This window comes from Lepidochelys kempii, chromosome 7 (assembly GCF_965140265.1).
Source record: "Lepidochelys kempii isolate rLepKem1 chromosome 7, rLepKem1.hap2, whole genome shotgun sequence".
Classification (NCBI taxonomy): domain Eukaryota; kingdom Metazoa; phylum Chordata; order Testudines; family Cheloniidae; genus Lepidochelys; species Lepidochelys kempii.
This window is the reverse complement of record NC_133262.1, coordinates 111,744,565-111,765,816: the sequence shown is the minus strand read 5'-3', so window position 1 is coordinate 111,765,816 and position 21,252 is coordinate 111,744,565. Positions and strand designations below refer to the sequence as shown.

Below are 21,252 nucleotides of genomic sequence, written 5' to 3'. Positions count from 1 at the left end.
TCAAAACATCTTCTTCTGCTCCAGAAATTTTACATGATAAAAACTAGTTACCTGATACATACGCGAGCGCTGCTCTGTGTGTTTATGATAATCTACATCTGAAGTACACACATGCCATTTTCTATCTTTCTGGGAGTTTCCTTTTGAAGAAAAGCCTCAAGGATAAGTCAGGTTATAAAAGCACACACAAAGTTTGTTTAGCAATCCCTGGGGACGCCAGGTAGAGCATTGAACAGTAAGTCACTTTTTATCTTAGTTAGTAAAAGCTGCTGCTGAGACACTGTCATTGTGTGGTACAGTTACAGATTTATAATGAGAAAAAGCAATCGATACAAAGCTTTGCCTATCATGTGGATTAGACAGTCTAAGCTTTTTCCTTTTGACTTGTTCTAGATGCTTGGAATTTGGATTCTTGCACTTTTTCTGCTTGGTACAACCAGAGGTGAGGCATAGGATTTATGTCAATTTCAGTACAGCATTTCTATTCTGATCACAATCGTTTTCTTTTCCCAGGACTTTGCTCTATGTGATGAAGGTTCTATGTGTAATGACTATCTGAGTTTGCAGCTCATTTGTAAGGAGGGTGAGAGGTATGGTTTGCCATTCCCTCAGGAAGTCCCAGCCCCAGTTCCTGAGCCTTGCAGGTTAACAAGCAGGTTTAAAAAAACAGGAAGTATGGGGAGATTTCTTCCCCCCAAAAATGCTGTTATCCTGGTCTTCTCCACAAGGCCACAAGGTAAAGTGGAAGGATCTTTGTACCTACTTCCTCCCTTGTGCATCCAGACTAGCATGGGCACAATCTGGCTGGTAATCAATTAGGTTCACATTGTGCAAATTGCCCATGACAAGGGACAGTGCAGAGCCAGGGGGAGGGAGCCTATGGAGGAATGTTCCCCAGAGAAAGAAAAGGAGGACTTGTGGCAACTTAGAGACTAACAAATTTATTAGAGCATAAGCTCTCGTGAGCTACAGCTCACTTCATTGGATGCATTCAGTGGAAAATATAGTGGAGAGATTTTATATACACAGAGAACATGAAACAATGGGCATTACCATACAGACTATAACAAGAGTGATCAGGAAAGGTGAGCTATTACCGGCAGGAGAGGGCAGGGGTGGGGGGAACACGAGGACACCTTTTGTAGTGATAATCAAGGTGGGCCATTTCCAGCACTTTACAAGAACAGTAGGAGGGGAAATAAACAAAGGGAAATAGTTTTACATTGTATAATGACACATCCACCCTCAGTCTTTATTCAAGCCTAAGTTAATTGGATCCAGTTTGCAAATTAATTCCAATTCAGCAGTCTCTCCTTGGCGTCTGTTTTTGAAGTTTTTTTGTTGAAGAATTGCCAGTTTTAGGTCTGTAATCGAGTGACCAAAGAGATTGAAGTATTCTCCGATTAGTTTTTGAATGTTATAATTCTTGACGTCTGATTTGTGTCCATTTATTCTTTTACATAGAGACTGTCCAGTTTGACCAATGTGCATGGCAGAGGGGCATTGCTGGCACATGATGGCATATATCACACTGGTAGATGCGCAGGTGAACGAGCCTCTGATAGTGTGGCTGATGTGATTAGGCCCTATGATGGTGTCCCTTGAATAGATATGTGGACGCAGTTGGCAACAGGCTTTGTAGCAAGGATAGGTTCCTGGGTTAGTGTTTTTGTTGTGTGGTGTGTGGTTTAGATCAAACCTTGTCGGGGGAAATACATACTCCCCACTACATGCTGGCCCTATTCTGTGGGCCTGTGCGGAAGGCCTTTGCATTACTGGGGTGGATTGTGGCCCAGGGGAAGCAGTTGCTGTGCTCTGCCAAGGGCAATGCCTGCAGTTGTAGCTGGCCTGAATGCGGGTTGCTGCGCTCAGAGAGCACCGAGAGACCATTGGAGGAAAGTGCTGTCAGGACAGAATGTGACAATTAGAACCTACCACATCTTTGCTCATTCACATCCTGATAATTTGATCTGTGTGCTACAGGAAAGGAAGTTTGCTTTGAAAGGCTTGGGTGCTTCACAGATGATATACCATGGGCTGGAACTATAGAAAGACCAGTGGCAAAGTTACCCTGGAGTCCAGAAAAGATAAACACCCGCTTCCTTCTTTACACAAAAAAGAATCCTAATAACTTTCAAGTAAGACCTATTGCTGTTTAAATATTGCAAGTGACTGAGGGTGACCAGGCAGCAAATATGAAAAATCAGGACAGGGTGGTGGGTAATCGGAGCCTATATAAGAAAAAGACCCAAAAATCGGGACTGTCCCTATAAAATCGGGACATCTGATCATCCTAAGTGACATGTACACACAGAATATAGCAACATCACCTTTTAGTGCTCTTGGCATTTCCAAGGCCAGTGAGAGAAATTGCCAACTCTCCAATTTGGTCAGGAGGCAGCATTTTCCAGGCCCTCAGAAATTTCCTGTCCACCCTACCACAAGTCTCACTAAGTCTCAAGGGACAGAATTCTCACTGGTGGATGCAACAGGTGATTCTTTGAATAGACCCAATCAAGACTTTCCCAACCCTATGCAAATGACAGACGGAAGGCTCCCTCCCCAGAAAGGACGGCAAAAGTCACCCCTAGCCACACTTTGCATTTTTCCTGTGTCTGTTGAGAAATGTTAGGAAAATCTGTAGCACTGGAACTTGTTTGGTGAGAAATGGAAAGGACACACTAAAGGTGAAATCCTGGCTCCACTGAAATCAATGGCGAAACTCCTCAGCCCCTGTCCTGCAAACATACACCGACTTAATGTCACATGTGTAAAGTTCAGTGCATGTGTAAATGCTTGCAGGATTTGGGCTTGCATAATAACAGTGTTGTTTTCTATTCACATTGCTGTTTTGATAAGGTTTTTACATGAAATAGCTAAAACATTTACTATTTTAATATCTACAACAGGAGATCACTGCAATAAATCCAGCAACGATTGGCTACTCAAATTTCAATACAAACAAAATAACACGTTTTATTATCCATGGATTTATAGACCAAGGAGAAGAAAACTGGCTGTCGGACATGTGCAAGGTATGGTACTATCTGGATATTCTGTCATTCTCAAATCACTTAGTTCACATTTATGAAGGTATTCCTGTAATTATTCATTTTCTCTATGTCTAACCAATGCATATCGTGCCATCTGGGCTGACAAGAAGAGGAAAGCTGTCCTCGTCTATCTTTACAAAATTAGGACATAAAATGTTGTTCACCTGAAATCTATTCAGTTCTAGCTCCACTTCCAGGAAAAATCTTAAACAAAATGGGCCAAATTCTACTCTGTGTTGAAGTTAAAGGGTTTATACAGACATAAATGATGACAGAATTTGGTCCAATCAATGTTTTTTCTCTGGCATACAAAAAAAATGCAGTAAAATGCTGCTTAGAAATTAAGGAGATTCCAAAGTTTGTTAAATTGGGAGAGATCAAGCTTGTTGCTTCCCAGTTCTGCCGATTACGAGCTGGATTAACCTGCGAGGGTACAGGAAGGCTCTGAGGGTGGAAGTTCCACCGAGGAGAGGTGGGATAGCCCATGACACTGAACTGGGCCACGATAGCTGGGGAGATGACATGGCTCCTAACATTCCTATTCCAACCATCTGCCCCTCTGATGCATTTTTACTCATCTTCAGATCCATCTCCTCTTTTCACATTTATACAAAATGTTTTTCTGCAAGTGAGCATTTGCAATCAGAATGGCTGAGCTGGCAGGGCAAAGCTGTGCAGTTTATTCCTTTGTCTCGAGTCAGTAGCTAATTCCAGGGAAGCCTGGAGCCCTATATTTGAAAATCTCATCCTTGTCTTTGTTCTGAAAGTTGGCACTTAAGACTGATTTTATAAATACATTTTATATTGGTCTAGACAGGCTCCTCCCTCTGGTCCTAGATAGGCCAATAGGCCACCCAAATTTAGAAAACTAAAAAAAATCAGTTCTCCTGGAAGAGCTGACTTGCTGTCTAGTAAAATTCTGCTCCTTCTTCTTTATAACACCAACTGTGACCCACCTGCATCAATGGATTGGGGAAATTGATGGGGCAGGTGGTGAAAGGGGCACAGTCCCAGCAGCAAGGAAGGGAGACACTTGCCAAGGGACAATAGGTAGCTCGGCCCCTGGGAGTCTCTGGCACCCATTGGCCAGTTGGGGTAAAAGGGTGCTGATTGGCCAACATTCCCCAACTCCCAGGATTTAGCCCAGTTCAGGGGACATGTGGAGCCTTTTTTGGCTCTGTTCCACCAGTAAAATTCTGCTTCTTGATCTTTGTGATACCAAAAGAGCCCTGTAGTTGGCAGCTCTGCACAAAACCACCCTTTTGCAGCTCCGAAAGCAACAATACACAAACACAGGACTTCTCTAACCTTCTCCCTGGGCTGAATACTCCTCCTCTCTCCAGCGGTCATCCCCTCCTTCAAATTTCCCATTGCTTGGTTCTGAATGACCTCAATCTCCAGATCACCAAAGAGGCTGACGGTCCATTGATCACAGTTTGAGAACCACTGACGTACAGCCAGATTCTGCCATCCTTATTCACAACAAGAAGTACTTTACTTGCTTTCACTGGCATTACTGACACATAACCCAGAGCATAACATAATACACAAAATATATCAGAGCTGCTAAAAGAGGGTGTCTTTAGCAAACCATTCTACAGGTCAGAGCAAGAGAAGCAAAACCTTATGTATCCTCTTGAAAATATAAATCCATGTGTTTGATAAATACAGATCGTATATATAAGTTTTTAATTATCCCACCTTTTAATTATTATGGAAAAATATAAGCTTCTAACTGAACTTATAATTTACAGGCTGTGACTCTGCATCATTTACATAAAGAATCAAGACATGAACAGAGCCCTGGTATAATATAGGGGCTGTACTTGAAAAAATGTACAGGGAATTCCTATGACATTTATATGTCTTTCTGACTGTGTTAAGTAATTAGCAATCTGAACTGGTGCTGATAATGTTTGCTTCTGTTCTTTTTAAATATATATTCGCACCAGAGGATGTTTGAAGTAGAAGATGTGAACTGCATCTGCATAGACTGGAGTGGTGGATCAAGATGCCAATATACCCAGGCATCAAACAATGTCCGTGTCGTGGGCGCTGAAGTGGCTTATTTTATAAATGTGCTTATGGTAAGGGATCTTCTCGTTCCACAATAGGATTATAGTCATAGAGTTGCTGAAATGTATTCTAATCTAAATAAACAACCACAATGAATTGTCATATAGCCAGCAAAAGACAGTTCTCCTCCTGCTAGATTTTAAAGTCCTTTCAACTCCCCCATAATACATAGAGTTTGAATATTTTCATTCTGCAATTACTTTTATGTACTTTTGTGGATGTGAAGGTTTGGGTAGTTTTAAAGGTAGAGAAGTAATGAACAGGGCAATTTACCCTTTCTCAACCACGAAAGCTATAGGACCCATCTTAAGGGATACCCATACAAAAGCCTACAATAATTGGCCATTGGACAGCAACAGCCACCTCCCAGGAGGAGAGAGCAGAGTTCTCTCCCCAACCCATGAAGAAGTGTCACCTAGATCTGAGTGTTTGGGGACAGGTGGGCTCTTCCCAGCTGCCCCAGGGCAGGCAGACGGGGTGTGGGTCTGTAATCAAACTAAGGGCCAGATGTTCAGCTTGTGCAAATCTCATAGATCTACTGATGTCAACGTAACTCACCATTTTACACCAAATGTGGCTCTGGGGGGCAGTTTCAAAGTCACAAAGAGCCATTAGGGGCCAAATTCCAGTTGAAAGTTGGTGGGAATTAGGCACCTAACTGTCATTTTTGCCTTTGAAAATCTCTCCCTCTGTCCCTAAATCTAATGACTTAAAAATGCTTGCAACTAGGCCTGAGTGAAGCTATGAGGAGAGGGATGGTGCCTAATCTTTTCTGAACTAGTTTGTCTCTGGCTAGCATAAATACTAGGGGGCTGGCTCGCCATTGCCTTGCAGCCTGTGTTGTCAATTACATCTGTGCAAATTACAAATCGGAATGGTAGTGTTTAGCACTCACGTTGCACTGGTGCTCACTCCCACACAAGGTGCAAAGCAGTGGAGAATCAGGCCTTAGCAGAGTGTGGGTGTCCTACATAAGAGTGGCCATGAATTTTTTCCCTGGACATTCATGAGTTGGCAAAAACAATGTCAACAGGACGCCAAATACACTTCCATTCACAGTGGGGCAGGGAATAAGGGGTCTGGCTGGTGGATCCATGACTATCCACTGCCAAAAATCTCACATGTGTGCAGAAGTTGCAGAGGTTAATAATGCCTTGAGGCTGTAGTAGCAACTACTGAATGGCTCTGTTACTGTTCTACACCCTGGACCCTGTCCTCCCTCCAATTCCATGGGCCTCTGCTCTGCACAGCCCATTTCTGGCTTTAGTTGTGTAAGCCAGAGCTTCTCTCTAGACCTCATATTAGTGAAAATATAGATTCTCTTTCGTTACAATTGATGTTTTCCTCAGGAACAATATGGATACTCTCCTTCCAAAGTCCATTTCATTGGCCATAGCCTTGGAGCGCATGCTGCAGGGGAGACAGGGAGAAGGAGGCCAGGCCTTGGAAGAATAACCGGTAGGTTAATGAATTATAGCTCAGTCTATACCAATGAAGAATCTGAAGAGAGCACTGTTAGACCTTAACATTACCTGGCGTTTTTTTACTAAAACAACTACAGTATCTGACTGAAGGGCAACCCTCCAGTGTAATGAACTGGTGGGTGTGTGTATGCATGCATGCACATGTGTGGATGTGTCTGTCACTGCCCCCTACAGGATGGAATCAGAACTCCACAACCGTATCATAACCTCATATTGCTAACAGCCAAAACTGTGCCCTTCTGCAATAACACCATCCCACTCTCAGGAAGGTGTTACCCAGGTGGGAATCTCCATAAGGATCCCTTCATGGTGTTCTTGCCCTAACCTTAATCTTTGTGGGAGGAGGTATATGCCCCCTGCAGAATGTCCCTGAGATCTTCTTACATCAGGACTAAATTTGTCCCCCTGAAGTGCAGTGGGCAGGAGACGGTTAGCTTCATGGGGTAGTGATCTGTACCAGCATCCCATCCCTAGGATATGGCTGGCCTCTGCTGTGTACAGCAGGTCCTCTTTTGTCAGCTGTGCTCTAAGGATGGTCCCAGGGAGCCTGGGCTATTCTGGCTCGGTACATAATGGCTTAACATTGCGACACTGTGGCATTCTGCCTGCCACTAAAGCTGCTCAGTGCAAACGCACAACAATCTAGTTCATTTGACAGATTTTAAGTTACCTGCACCAGTTGTAATGAGTCTGATTTTTTCCAAAGCATTCGCCCAACCCTGTTATAGCAATGCAGGCTTAACATGGTGATTCCCACTTTCCTTATCCTGGCAGATTTTCTCCTATCGTTTACTTCTCTCATTAAGCCAGCTTGTTGTGCAGGTGCAGGAGCATGTCCTGTATTTAAGATCACCCACGTCTGGGTGAAGTATGCTGTCCGCAGCACAGCAGTGAGAGGAGTTAATTGTCTGGTGCCATGGTTTTGCTGTCCAATATCCATTCCCAGAAAAGGACTGATTGAAACTGACGTAGCAAAGACAGAAGGTTGACCCTTCAAATGTACCCCTTTAATCTCCCTGCTTTCGTAGGTTTACATCAAAGCCTTCACATCTGGCAATGCATTTACACACATGAATTTTAATTTATGTTATTTTTCCAGCAGATTTTTTTTTTTAGTTTAATTTCTTAGGTTTTTGAAAACAACAGGAAAACAAAAATGTGCTGTGAAACTGACCGTAGCAACTGTTTTAGGGCTTGATCCTGAAAGATGCTGAGCACTCTGGCCCCAATCCAGCCAACTATTTAAGCATGTGTTTAACTTAAAGGATGTGAGTGGTCTTATTGGTCTCAGTGGAACTACTCCAATGCTTAAGGTTAAGCACGTGCTAAAGAGCTTTGCTGGAGCATGGACAGAGCACTCAGCATCTTGCAGGATCAGGCCCTATGACCTGTTAAGGTCATAGGGCAAATCCTAACCCCTCTCCCTTAAGCTCCTTAGATGCACCAGGCTTGAACTGCAGTAGAAATGTCACTGTTCCGTTGTGCAGAGGAGAACAAGCAGTATAACAGAAGGTGCAAAAGGATTCCACAATCACCTGCATAACCCCAGCGCAATGCTCCACAGTGGCTATCTCGGGGGGATTGTGCAAGGGGTTCACAAGTGGCTGGGGAGAGTGACACCAGCATGGCCGCTGAGTCTGCCAACTGCACAGATTCACTGCCTGCAAAGCCTTCTTTGAATTAAAAGAGAGGGAGAGCACAACAGCCTGCGGCCACTACTACAGCTCATGGGCCAGAGTAACAGCTGCAGACAGAGTGTTCAGTGCCCTGGCTCTGGGCTGGATGGATGGGCGGAGGATTCTTTCCTTTCAGCAGCCACACAGGTGACTCACCCAAAGCTCCTTTACTCCAGGGCTGTGGTGTTCACGTTTTATTAATACAGTCCAGACAAGCTGCAACTTGACTATTTTTAGTAGTGTTATTCATTATGCCAAGAGAGCTTCTGCATAGCAAACTGATCTATCACATAATACATATTTACTTACTTATTTCTGAAAATACAGCTAATGTATCCCCCGGACTTCAGGGCCAGGCTGTTTTACAGACATATTCAGCACTCACCCGGACAAGCTGTTTGTTTGGATTCCTCATTCAGCACACAGGCCAGACAAAGAGGGATGTGCATTAGGCAGAAAAGCTGCCCCTCATGCACAGAAGCCAATTTCAGATGTTATGAACTTAACTTTTTTCCATTATAGCATCTTCCAAAGAGCCTGGGCGTGCCAACCCTTGGGCTAGTAGTGTGCAAAATTCAACTTAAAAACAAAACTAAAACTGCTGCCCAGGGAAAGCATCAGGTACCAGCACAGGATAATAAGCACTTTGTAATTTATAGGATTTTACAAACACTTGAGTCGAATGCAGTGAATGAGAAAGAAAATGAGTCTCAGGTTTATGCTAATATCAAAACTAGTGTCTAAAGCTAGGCTATGTCTACACTTGCAATTGGACGACAAAACTTTTGTCTTTCACAGGTACTTAAGCCCCTCACCCCTGAAAGACAAAAGTTTTTCCATGGCAAGTGCCTGTGTGAACGCCGTGCACATTCCTATCGACAATGTGAACCCTGCTCGTTGGGGATGGAAGTATTTTGTTGGCAAAAGTGCCGACAAACAGCATTCATACTGCCTGACTTCTAGCGACACGGCCGTGTCGCTAAAAGCTGTGTCGTGTAGACATGGCCTTAGGCTCCAAAATCTGTATCTAGGCACCTAAAGAAGCATCATGATTTTCAAGTGTGTTGAGCACCCAACAGCTCCTACGGACTTCAAGCTTGTCTGAGAATCTGGCCATTCAGGTTATGGATTTAGGAGCCTCACTTTAGGCACTCTTTAAAAAAAAAAAAAAGTTGGCCTAAAACAACAATCTATGTTGCAGTAGTTGGAATTCAAGTACAAACATTTACAAGGCCAGCTCCTCAGCTGGCATGAATCAGTATAATTCCATTGACTTCACTGGAGCTACTAATCTACGCCAGCTGGAGATCTGTCCCACACTGTTTACCAGTGCTGCAACTAGGCATTTTAGTGCCCGGGCGAGCAAGCATATTTGCACCCCTACCATTTTTTCACCCCATTTTTCCACCCCCCCCCCCACCCAGAGCTTTGCTTCCTGGGCTGTTACCTTGCTCACCCTGCTATGGTTACGGCCTTGGCATTTACCACTGACAGATCGATCATTCTATATATTCGTTAGCGACTCTAATTCTGAAGTGAATACAACTATGTAGCCACCAGAGACCCATCTTCAAATATATACAGTAATAGAACTAGCTAGCTATATTTATGGGCACACATAAGTGCACGCACGTGTAATTGTGCATATATTTCTTTAAGGACTGGATCCTGCGCAGCCTTATTTTCAAGGTACTCCCATTGAAGTCAGACTAGATAAGACTGATGCAGCCTTTGTTGATATTATTCATACTGATTCAGCTCCCACGATTCCATATCTGGGTAAGTTTCCAGCTGCATTGCATTATTATTATCGCTTTGTCCTGTGGTAGCACCTAGGAGTCCCAGTCACAGAATATGACCCCACTGCTGTACAAATACAGGGAAAAAACAACAAAAAATAAACAAACAAAAAAGCCCACCAGTCATTGCCTCAAAGAGCTTACAAACTATAGCCCTATAGCGTTATGTAGAGCTGCTGCCAGGAAATACATGACGGTATTTAAATTAAAGTTTGCTTACCCCCGTTACAAACATTGCAGGTTTTGGCATGAACCAGGCTATAGGACATCTTGATTTTTATCCAAATGGAGGAATACATATGCCAGGATGTAAGAAGAATCCTGTTTCACAGATTGTTGACATTGATGGAATCTGGGAAGGTAAATATGTTAAGCAGATGATGACTTCTATTGAGGGTCTACATCAAAATGTATTGAGCTAACATAGCAGCAATCTTCTTATTTCAACTATTTTTGATTATTTTCTTTACGAATGCCAATAGTTACAGCCACAAACAACAGTGAAACTGATAGTATGGTCCAAATGTACTCTGGGGGGCACGTTCTAGTAGGGGGATCAAAGAATGAGTAGCATGAAGGCTTTGCTTTGGGAAAAGGGGAGGCTTTGCTTTGCTGATGGGGTTGAGATTTGGTATCTTTACCTCCAACCACCCAGAGCGTCTGCGTTGTCAAGTAGTGGGTACCCGTACAAGGTTGGGGGCGAGGAGCAATAACAATAGTTTCTGCTCCCCTTCCACATGTCTTTGGGCTCCATGGGTCTGCAAAGACCCAGATCCCACCAGCCATGTTCCGTCAAGGACCTTGGCTGACCCACTATTCAAACTATCCAGCTTTGGCTCTAATGGAGCAAGATTAACTTGAGTTTATTGTAAATAGTCCATCATGCTGCCAAATAACAGGAGCAAACTTCAGTGTGATTGTTCCAGAGCACCTTGCTCTGTTCCCAGGTAACGCCACAATAGAAACAAATATTAATTCATTGGTCCATCTCATCGAAAACTGCTGCCAGTTATCTAATCAGAGAAACAAACCCTACTCACACTATGCCAGAAGTTTAGCTCTGGAACAACAATATTCAACTTTGTTTCTATTATGTTGTCATCTGACAGCCATACTGGGTGAGAGTGGAACAATAACATTCATGTCTATTTCTGCAATGGGATCTCTGGCTTCAATTGTTTTGTGAGCTTTGGCAGCTAAATTCAAATGTGTTTCTATTCTGTAGTTACCTGTTAGCAATTTGGGTTGCACTGGAACAATGTAATTTTTGTTTCTATTATTAGGCAGTTGGAAAGAGTTTGGCGTATGATAGATCATGCGCATTCAGATTTGTTCCTTATTTTGTATATTCCAAATCCTGTTGTTATTTTTATTGTTAAGAATCCTGTACATAGTGCCATACATTTACATTGTACCCGACAGAACGTAAATAAAGCACATACCCTGCCCTGCAAACCCGTGCAGTCTAAGATTCCAAAGCTGCCAAAGGATCTGCAAGCACGAACTTTTACATCTTTTGGGAAATCACATTGATAAATCAAGACATACAGTAAGGACAACACCCCAGCTATAGCAGACATTTATTTTCCCTCTCTCATGAAACTTGAAAATTTTCCTGGGATTTCTTTCCTAGCCCTTTCCCTATGAATCTCTTCTTTGCAATTACTGGCCTATTTCTGCAGTCTTTACTCACAAATTCTTGCCTGTGTAAGCACTGCAAGATCAAGTTCTCTATTAATAAGGATGCAGAAAAACCCCTTGCACTTAATTACTTCTTTTTTTCACCTAAACCCAGAACATTTAAGGAATTTTAGTACAAAATAACGTATTTAAAATAATAACATGCCCCTTCCCCGCCTCAAATAATCAGGTGGTCAGATTCGCAGTCTGCATAAATCAGCATTGCTCCAGGAAGCTTAGTGTTAAGGAGGACATAGTGTTTCACACACTACATTTTGTTTCCTTTTATATAATGATAAGGAGAGCTGTTCCCTACAGGGGCCCTTTATTCATATTAGCGAGCATTACTGCAATTAATCACACCCTGGGGGGCTACGCATGTGAGTAAGTATTCACCAACATGAACGAGGAGTGCACGCTTGGACCCTATGTTGCTTACACATCTGCATTTTGCACACTCTGTACTATGTGCATTATACCGAGGGTCAATACAGTCACTGAAGAAATAGGTCTCAAACGGCAACTCAGGTGCTGCCCAGACTTGTGACGACGTAATGTGGAGCTTTATAAATCATTCAAATGCCACTATCAGTTCAATACCACAATTCCAGTCTGAATAGTTTACAGAAAAGAAAAACCTAACAACCAATAGCCTTGCAATACGGTATGTAATCGGAGCTTCTTTCCACAGGAACTCGTGACTTTGTTGCTTGTAATCATTTGCGAAGCTACAAGTATTATTCTGACAGCATCCTCTCTCCCGATGGCTTTCTCGGATACACCTGTGCTTCATATGACATTTTCCAGACAGTAAGTCATTCTCACATCCCAAGGAATGAGTGGCTCTTGTCTGTGCAGCTGCATGCGGTAGAACCAGAGTCTATTCAGCTCAGGCCACTTTGCACTGCGTGAGTGCAGGAATAAGGGGAAGTAAGGGATGTGCTGGGGCACTGGGGGATGGGGATGGGGCACGGAAGGGGCATGGTGGAGCAGAGTTATGCCTGGCTCTACAGTGGCCTGAGGTTCCTGAGAGACCTCATGCCAGTGGCATAAGTTAGAGCTGCTCCTGCAAGCTCTCACCCCGCTGTGTCGAAGAGGGGCTCAGGCAGGGGGGGAAGAATCTGCCCCAGTAATTATTTATTGCGCACATCCAAGGAGAAGTGAGCACTGCCCCCATATTTTAGCATTTTGCCTTGCAAATAATTTTGAAATAAAATCATTTACCTCAGTGCGTGCTCGGTGACTCCCCTGATGACCTCAAGGAACAAATACAGATGGGATGTGGCCTAAAGCCACTGCCTTCTCCTCAGTCCCATAGCTCTATGTATGACCCAGCTCGGTTAGCTAACACTGTAGCAGGCTCATCAACCCAGCTATGTGGCCCACCCACCAGTAGAGGGGAACAGAGCTCCATGCGCAAGGGGTAAATAACAATAATACCGAGCACTTACATAAACCTTTGCATCATCAAAGCACTTCACAGCCACCCATTAGATGAGCCAGGGAGAGCATGATCCCCATCTGCTACCCCCATTCTAAACCACTGAGTTTAAGAGAGGGAACTTAGAGAAATGGAGACACCTCCTTCTAGCAAACAGCAAACTGGGATGAAGTACAAAGGAGACATTCATTTCTCCAAATCCATGGGGTGCCAGGCAGGGCCCGTCCTCCTCCTGCCCCCTCTAGGGCAGCTTATTTCAAGCAGAGTTAGAGTTAGCCCATAGACATGGCTTAGCAGCATTTTTCTACACCACTCATGACTACACACGCCTATCACTAGCAGGGCTGGAGTGAACTGCACGTCATCAGCTGGATAGTATTGATGGGTCTGAACATCAGAAGATGAGGAGGATTGGAGGGAATAGGTTAATTCACATGAGCTTTTCTTGTGGGGGGAGAGAATGGGGCTGTTTTGCAACGTGCTGCCACAGAGAGAGAGAAACAATTATATTTTTAGAGTTTCTGTGGCCAAATGATTTTTTCCCTGTCTCCTTGGGATAGAGCCTCATTAGGATCAGCCAGCAGATCGAGTGACATGATTGTTCCCCTCTATTCAGCACTGGTGAGGCCTCATCTGGAGCACTGTGTCCAGTTGGGGCCCCACACTACAAGAAGGATGTGGAAAAATTGGAAAGAATCCAGCGGAGGGCAACAAAAATGATTAGGGGGCTGGAGCACATGAATTATGAGGAGAGGCTGAGGGAACTGGGATTATTTATTCTGTAGAAGAGAAGAATGAGGGGGGATTTGATAGCTGCTTTCAACTACCTGAAAGGGGGTTCCAAAGAGGATGGATCTAGACTGTTCTTAGTGGTAGCAGATGACAGAACAAGGAGTAATGGTCTCAAGTTGCAGTGGGGGAGGTTTAGGTTGGATATTTGGAAAAATGTTTTCACTAGGAGGGTGGTGAAGCACTGGAATGGGTTACCTAGGGAGGTGGTGGAATCTCCTTCCTTAGAGGTTTTTAAGGCCCGGCTTGACAAAGCCGTGGCTGAGATGATTTAGCTGGGGATTGGTCCTGCTTTGAGCAGGTGGTTGAACTAGATGACCTCCTGATGTCCCTTCCAACCCTGATATTCTCTGATTCTGTGAATTGGCACATATATTTCGATTAGGATAACTGCTTCCCATGCTCCAAAGGCGGATGCCCCGAAATGGGTCACTATGCGGATAAGTTTAAGGACAGAGTTACTTCTGGGATCCAGAAACTTTATCTGAACACTGGAGAGGCCAAGGATTTTGCTCGTAAGTTCCTACTTCTTTACTTGCTTCTATTTACACTTGAGCACCAACATAATTTAAAATATTTAAAATATTTCCCTCTCACTTTAAATTAGTTTTAATGGATGAAGGACCATACCATGGTGGAGGGGCCCTCTCCCCTCCCTGTCTTGACAACACCAGTCCCAGAAAGCCCCCAACATAACTCCATAGGTGTAGTTTGACTTCTATATTTGGGGGGACAGCTCCAGTCTGGCCAATGGAGCTATGCGTGTGTGTGGGGGGGTGCAAATTCCATGCCTGTCCAAGGCTTACAGTTTGGGGGTGAAATGCCCCCTCACCCTCCAAACTAGGCCCATGTATAATTCCTTTCCCTTATGCTGGGGGTGGGAACGCAGCTGGAGTAGGAGGTAGCATAGCCACCTTTCCCAGCTGTAAGTCAACGGAAAGTTCCCCTCTACAGAATACTCCTCCGGCTGTCGGATGCTTTAAGTCCTCTTTGCCCTGCTTATTGACCAGAAAATCCAGTCCTCACTCTTCAGTGTTGTTCCCTACAACACCCCCAAGTTGTGAATAGGTACTTTCCTGGTCAATATGACATGTGATATGTTCCTTCTATCACAGTATGGACTATTTTTCACAAATAAACACAAAGTCCATGAATTTCCTCTGCCTTTGATCTTTGTGCAGTCATTCACACCGTGCAAACTGGGAATAAAATGCTACTACCAGTGTGCGTGGAGAATTGTGATTTGCTAGGGTTTTACACTCTTTTTGAATGGCTGTAAATGACTGCAGAGTGTGCAAAGCAGTGGAAAAGCAGGCTCCTAGTATTCGCCTATAAAAACAGTCTATTCTATTGTATTCTCGTCATTCCAATCAGGCCAGAATTTAATCTTGAGCTCAAAGTGAAGTGACAGTGATGTTTTCCCTTTGTTTTGTCCTGAAACATAAAGTAGTGATAGAAAATCAAAACTAGGCCTGTTGCGTTTGTTTCTATGTGGGTACAATCGAATTCATTTTATTTCTGCTGTGTAGGTTGGAGGTATAAAGTATCTGTGTCAATTGCTGGAAAGAGCAAAGTGAGTGGGTATGTAAATATTGCCCTGTACGGAGCTGGAGGAAACACAAGGCAATATGAAATTGTTCAGTAAGTTCCATATTATAATGAAAAATGAGCTTCTCTGCTATTAGAATATTTAATTCATCTATTTTTAATTAATGCTTCTTCTTAATCTACAGGCCAAATTTTGCTCTCACATACAGTGGTGTAAATCCATACTAACTGTATTGACTCTGGATTTATATCAGAAGCGTTAGAATTTAGCTCTACTTCTCTGCTAACTATAGGGATACAAGAACCTGGGGCTAGATCCTGATCTCAGTTACACCATGTCATTTAACTGAATTCTAAAAAGATACTATGGATTTACACTAGTATAATTCTGATCCCTTATCTTTTGCATGTTTGTAAAATGTTGTATCAGTTTATGGTGCTATCATAGGCGGTGCTACCCAGCTTGGCCTGTCATCAGGATTGCCTGACACTTTCTTTTACAAAACCCTATTTTTGTGTGGTCATCACTTTGCCAAACTTTAACCATTTCTGCTGAAATTTTCTATTTCAGGTGTCTGCTTTGGACAGAAAGCCAGGCAGATATTAAATTTCAGCTAGAATGGTTCAGGTGTTTCTGAGAAAGAGATTAAGGAAAAATACAGTGTTTTGCCCATGTTAAAAAAATTCTTACAACCATTACAACCAAGAAGTTAAAAAATCAGAGAATATCAGGGTTGGAAGGGACCTCAGGAGGTCGTCTAGGCCAACCCCCTGCTCAAAGCAGGACCAATCCCCAACTAAATCATCCCAGCCAGGGCTTTGTCAAGTCTGACCTTAAAGTTCTAAGGCCTTCATGCTTTAGAGCAGAAACTTTAAATTTATCAGTGGGGTCATCCTGGTGTCAGGAATGTCTCTTTTGCCAACCCCATGAAAATTCATCCACATTTGTCCTACATTTCTGAAAAATCTCAGTTTGCACATGCTTAGTAAAGACCTGTTAGAGTTTGACATTAAATTCTCCAAAGAATCCATCTGCACTGAGTATGCTCCAGCCCCTCACAGCTGCTATCTGCAACCGTATGCTGCATGCAGCATCCCAACAAAGCTCTTGGGTATGCTCTATCCCATGGCTGCAGGAGCTGAGCAAGACTTTCCCTGCAGATGTTGCTCTAGGCAGCCAGGGACCACTGTGGTACCAGGCACAGGAACTGAGAGTAGGGACACAGTGTCTGTTGTACCCACAATGCTCCCCCATGCCTGGCAGCGAGGAGGAGAAGAAAACAGCCTAACTGGAATGCAGAGATGTGAGTAGGTGCAAGAAACTGGGAAAGAACAGGATTAGTGGGGAGATGGGGGTTGCTGGAGCCAAAGTGCAGGGGATGGATGAGGGTTAGGGGCAGGGAAGCAAAGAGGGAGCGAGCAGGATCCAGGGGGTGGAGGTTTGATGTGGCGGGGCGAAGACAGAGGAAAATGGATAGCATGTGATCAAGTAATTTAAAAGAGATAATATGCAACGGTGTAATTTAAGACTTTATCATAATACATACACACAAAAAAGGCCAAATTAAAGTTGCATGGACAGCGTTAAGTCTGGTTTTTTCTAACTTATGAGTGCTTGACTTTGCAACGTTAACAATGCTCTTGAACTTTTTTGGGGTGTAATTATATATAAACTTAAATTTATGCTGCCAAAGGGTTTAGCATGAGAAAGCTGGACTTTTTAAAAGAGCCTAAACTCCCTTTGAAGTTGAAATTGTAGATGCCCAAATGCCCTTGAAAGTCAGTGGGACCTAGGTGCTTTGCTCCCTTAGGCTCTTTTGAAAATCCCAGCTGTAGTGCACATTGAATAAAGCTATGCATTGCAAAGCATTGCAATTTTCTGCTGCAATGTGAGTTTATTTTGATTTTCTGAGTTAACAATCCTGTTCATTTTTTGTGCTAGCAGTACAAATATGTTAGTGCTGGATTACTGTTTATCTGGCATGGTCAGTAATATATTATGCTGTCATGGAAATTTGGAAGGGTAGTAGATCTAATGGGAAGATATATTAAGTGATTTTCATTATAAATTATGTTCAGCTAGATTTGATTTAGATTCTAAAGGGATGCTAACAGAAGGCACAGCTCTGACACAAAGCACTTACCAAGTAAATTCTGCTTGATGGGCAACCCACACATATACTTTGCCAATTTGTGTCTCTCTTTGTATCCTTTCCCCACGCCCACTCCCATGCGTTCTCTGTGCCTGGAACTGCCTTCCTAACCCCATTCGCCTCGTCACCTCCCTCTTCTCCTTTAAATCGCTTCTCAAAGCCCACTTCCTTAATGAGTTCTTTGTGCAAGTAATTGGAGCTACTCTGGATTTATGCCACTGTAGATGAGAGGAGAATTTGGCCCCTTGTCTCTGCGGAAGAAAAGGCCTGGTGTGCTAACAGCACAGAAAAGACTACCCCAGGATTGACTTCTCCACCTGACATTTCCCAGCCAGGCATGGAGTTTCTTAGCCTTCAAGAAGTTGACTTTTTTTGTTTGATTCTTGCTAGATCCTCCCCTTTCCCTAAGGCTCTTCCTGCATGACCAATCCAACCGTTTCAGAGACTCGGTGAAAACATGGGTGTCTCCTGACTGAGTCTACACACCTACATTTTGTAGCACATATGGCACCATGCCTGCGTTTTGCAACTGAACTGAAGATAAAACAGGTCTAACATATGTACAAAACATGGCCAAGACCCTGCCTACGCTACCAAATGAAACCATGCTGCAGCCAAGCCTCAGGGCACTGTGTTGTAACTGGGTCCCCTGGAACACTATATTTTAATATAGGGGAGGTACTGTAGAGCATGGGTATGCCAGACAAACATCCCTTTGGTCAGCAGGTAATGCATTCTGATGAACATTGATTTTATATGAGGACAGGAAAATTTCATTTACAAATTTTTGTGTAACATGAACATTTACATGACATTGAGGTAACCGAGACAATAGAATGGGTTACCTAGGGAGGTGGTGGAATGTCCATCCTTAGAGGTTTTTAAGGCCCGGCTTGAGAAAGCCCTGGCTAGATGATTTCGTTTGGGTCGGTCCTGCTTTCAGCAGGGGGTTGGACTAGATGACCTCCTGAGGTCTCTTCCAACACTGATCTTCTATGACTCTATGATCCTTACTGTTTGACAAGCTGAAGGCCATGTTCATTATCAATATGCTACTGTAGCTACTCAAACAGCTACACTCTATTGGTAATTAATATTAAACCTCACTGGATATTATATACTTTTGTTCTTGAAGGGGGACCCTCAAACCAGGCGAAACATATGCCAACTTCATTGACGTTGAACTTAATGTTGGGACTATTACAAAAGTTAAATTTCTTTGGAACAACCATGTCCTAAACCCAACCTTACCCACACTGGGAGCAGCAGCGGTCACAGTACAAGCTGGAGAAGATGGGAGTGTGTATGTATATTTATTGTGAAAATTTCAAATTCTTTAGGAGCTACAAGTACAGCGTGACATATAGTGCTTGCACGAGAACAGCCAGTTAGAGCATTAAAAAAAAAAGAAAAAAAAAGAAAAGAGGAAAAATTTAAATTTCCTTCCCCACAAGTTACCGATGTAGCCTACTGGTAAATATTTCTGTCAGATATCGTCAAGGAAAAATTATAAAAACATCTGGATTTGGCTTCAACAAGAGCAACGGTTTTGTATAAACCTCTGTGCTTTGGGTAGGAAAAGTTAACTTAACTGTGGCTTAGGTAATCAGCACAGCTCTTTCCAGACATCAGACTATTGGGTACTGCAAGTTTTATACTAGAAATGGCCATCAGGGTTTAAAACTTACATTAGGGGGTCTGATCCACTGTCCATTGAAGTCAATAGGGGTCTTTCCACTGATTTTAATGGGTGTTGGATCAGGCTCTGGAAGAGTAAAAGGTAATGGTAATATGTTTTCAGTTCCCACAGACAGAGCTAGTAGTTATAAATTGTGCTTAAAAGGCCTGTTCCAAAGCTCACTGAACTCCACTGAAAGACTCCCGTTGACTTCAATGGGTTTTGGATAAGGCCTTAAGACTGTAGAAGCAGTGTACTTCATGGCAGTTACTGATTGGAAGGTGCTCGTTAAGTTAATTCTTTTAAAACAGCATGTTTCAATCAGTTACCCACCAATGATGTTTTGTTACCTTTTCTGCCCTTCTGAATGGAGACACAATGAAGGGGGAGGTACATTCTATGGGTCACGGATATAATTAAAAAAATCACACAGCTAAAGTCCATTCACTTGAAATAGAGATGTGGTGGGGGAATCTCAAGCAAACCAAAATGTTCACAGCCCAGTGAACTATAGTACAGCAGAGTGTACAAGTCTACTTCTGGTTTTTGCATTCAACAGATCAACATGCTGAGGGATACGTCCCCATGAGTTATTCTATTTATAAACGTCCCATGAGCTATTCTATTTATTCATGTCTTGGCAAACACCTAGCAACCATCATCTCTCTAATGCTGGTGGTATGCAAATTCAGCAGGAAAGGTACACAACCAAAGGAATGTAGCCAAAAAAGAGAGGCCAACCAATCAGGATGATTAAAGTCCCGTGGTGTTTTAGCAGGAAATAATATTTCACATTTAGCAACCCAAAGCATTTGCTTGTTCTTTTGTGCCAATGTAACAGTATTTCATCATAACTTTGTCAAAAAACAAATTAGGTTGGCTTATTCTATTAAAAAACCACTGGTACAATTACAAAAAAGAAATAAATCTAGACACACTAAAAGCACTTTACCTCTTTTTTTCTCCTCAGGTTTAATTTCTGTGGCAGCGAAACTGTGCGAGAGAACGTTCTGCAAACTCTTACATCTTGCTAACAACATACAAAAATGTCAGCACTGTATGTTAATATTAATAAAAGTTGATAATGAATAACTGTCCCACTCCTTTTATCATCATTATGTGTATTATGGTAGAACCCAAAAGGTGCTGGCCATTATGCAAATGTACAAGAAGACACGCTCCCTATGTGGAGGGACTTATAATGTTCAAAGATGCAAACATATGGAACATAGGGAACAAGGATATGATACATAAGCATAGTGATCAGGGAGGTTGTCATCTGTTAAGGAGGTGAATTGGTTGTCTCAAATCAGAGGACATACTGAAGCAAATCCTGATCTCAGTTACTCCCATGTCACCCCACTGAAGTCTCTGGAGCTGCACAGATACAACTTAGTGCAGAGTTTAGCCCAGCTAATGTTTCCACAAACTGGCATAAGTCTCACATTGCCCAATGCCTAAAAACAGACAGACTGAGTCTGAGTGTCCAGAGAGGTCACACGGAGGCAAGTGAGCATGGACTAGCTGTGGATGAAGTAGCGAAGGAGAAAGGGTGTTTGTGAAAGCATAATTTTTAATAACTCTTACAATCCTGCTCCATATGGGCAGTCATAGTCATGCAGGATCCAATACTAAGCTGGCTTGTGCAGGCAGACACAATAGCCCCTTAAGTAGCGAGAGTGTTCCATTGTGGCCAAACTGGTGAGTCAAAAAAACAGAGGACCCATCCAGGGGAATTTGCATCCACTTACCCACTGAGCATGTGACCTCCACAACCAGTCTCCACAGGAAAACAGGAAGAGAGATGTGCATGTCTGAGGGACATGGCCACTGGGTACATTCAAGCACATGCAGCAGCAGAGTGGCTGCTACCCC

The 21,252-nt window shown here is 43.1% G+C and overlaps 1 protein-coding gene across 1 annotated transcript; it reads left to right on the top strand.

The window, feature by feature from the left end:
• Nucleotides 1–393: 393 nt before the first annotated feature.
• LOC140915381 (inactive pancreatic lipase-related protein 1-like) lies at nt 394–20,411 on the top strand. The gene is made up of 12 exons (XM_073354969.1): nt 394–442; nt 1,984–2,138; nt 2,910–3,035; nt 5,006–5,140; nt 6,479–6,587; nt 9,949–10,068; nt 10,329–10,448; nt 12,460–12,578; nt 14,384–14,513; nt 15,528–15,639; nt 18,835–19,002; nt 20,348–20,411. The coding sequence occupies exons 1-12, from the start codon at nt 394–396 to the stop codon at nt 20,409–20,411; spliced, it is 1,407 nt and encodes a 468-aa protein (XP_073211070.1).
• The last annotated feature ends 841 nt before the right edge of the window (nt 20,412–21,252 follow it).

Excerpts from the sequence above, each read along its gene's own strand:
- LOC140915381 (XM_073354969.1), top strand. The coding sequence starts at position 394 with ATGCTTGGAATTTGGATTCTTGCACTTTTTCTGCTTGGTACAACCAGA. Across the intron at positions 2,139-2,909 it reads AGAATCCTAATAACTTTCAA|GAGATCACTGCAATAAATCC; the intron begins GTAAGACCTATT and ends TATCTACAACAG. Across the intron at positions 5,141-6,478 it reads ATTTTATAAATGTGCTTATG|GAACAATATGGATACTCTCC; the intron begins GTAAGGGATCTT and ends TGTTTTCCTCAG.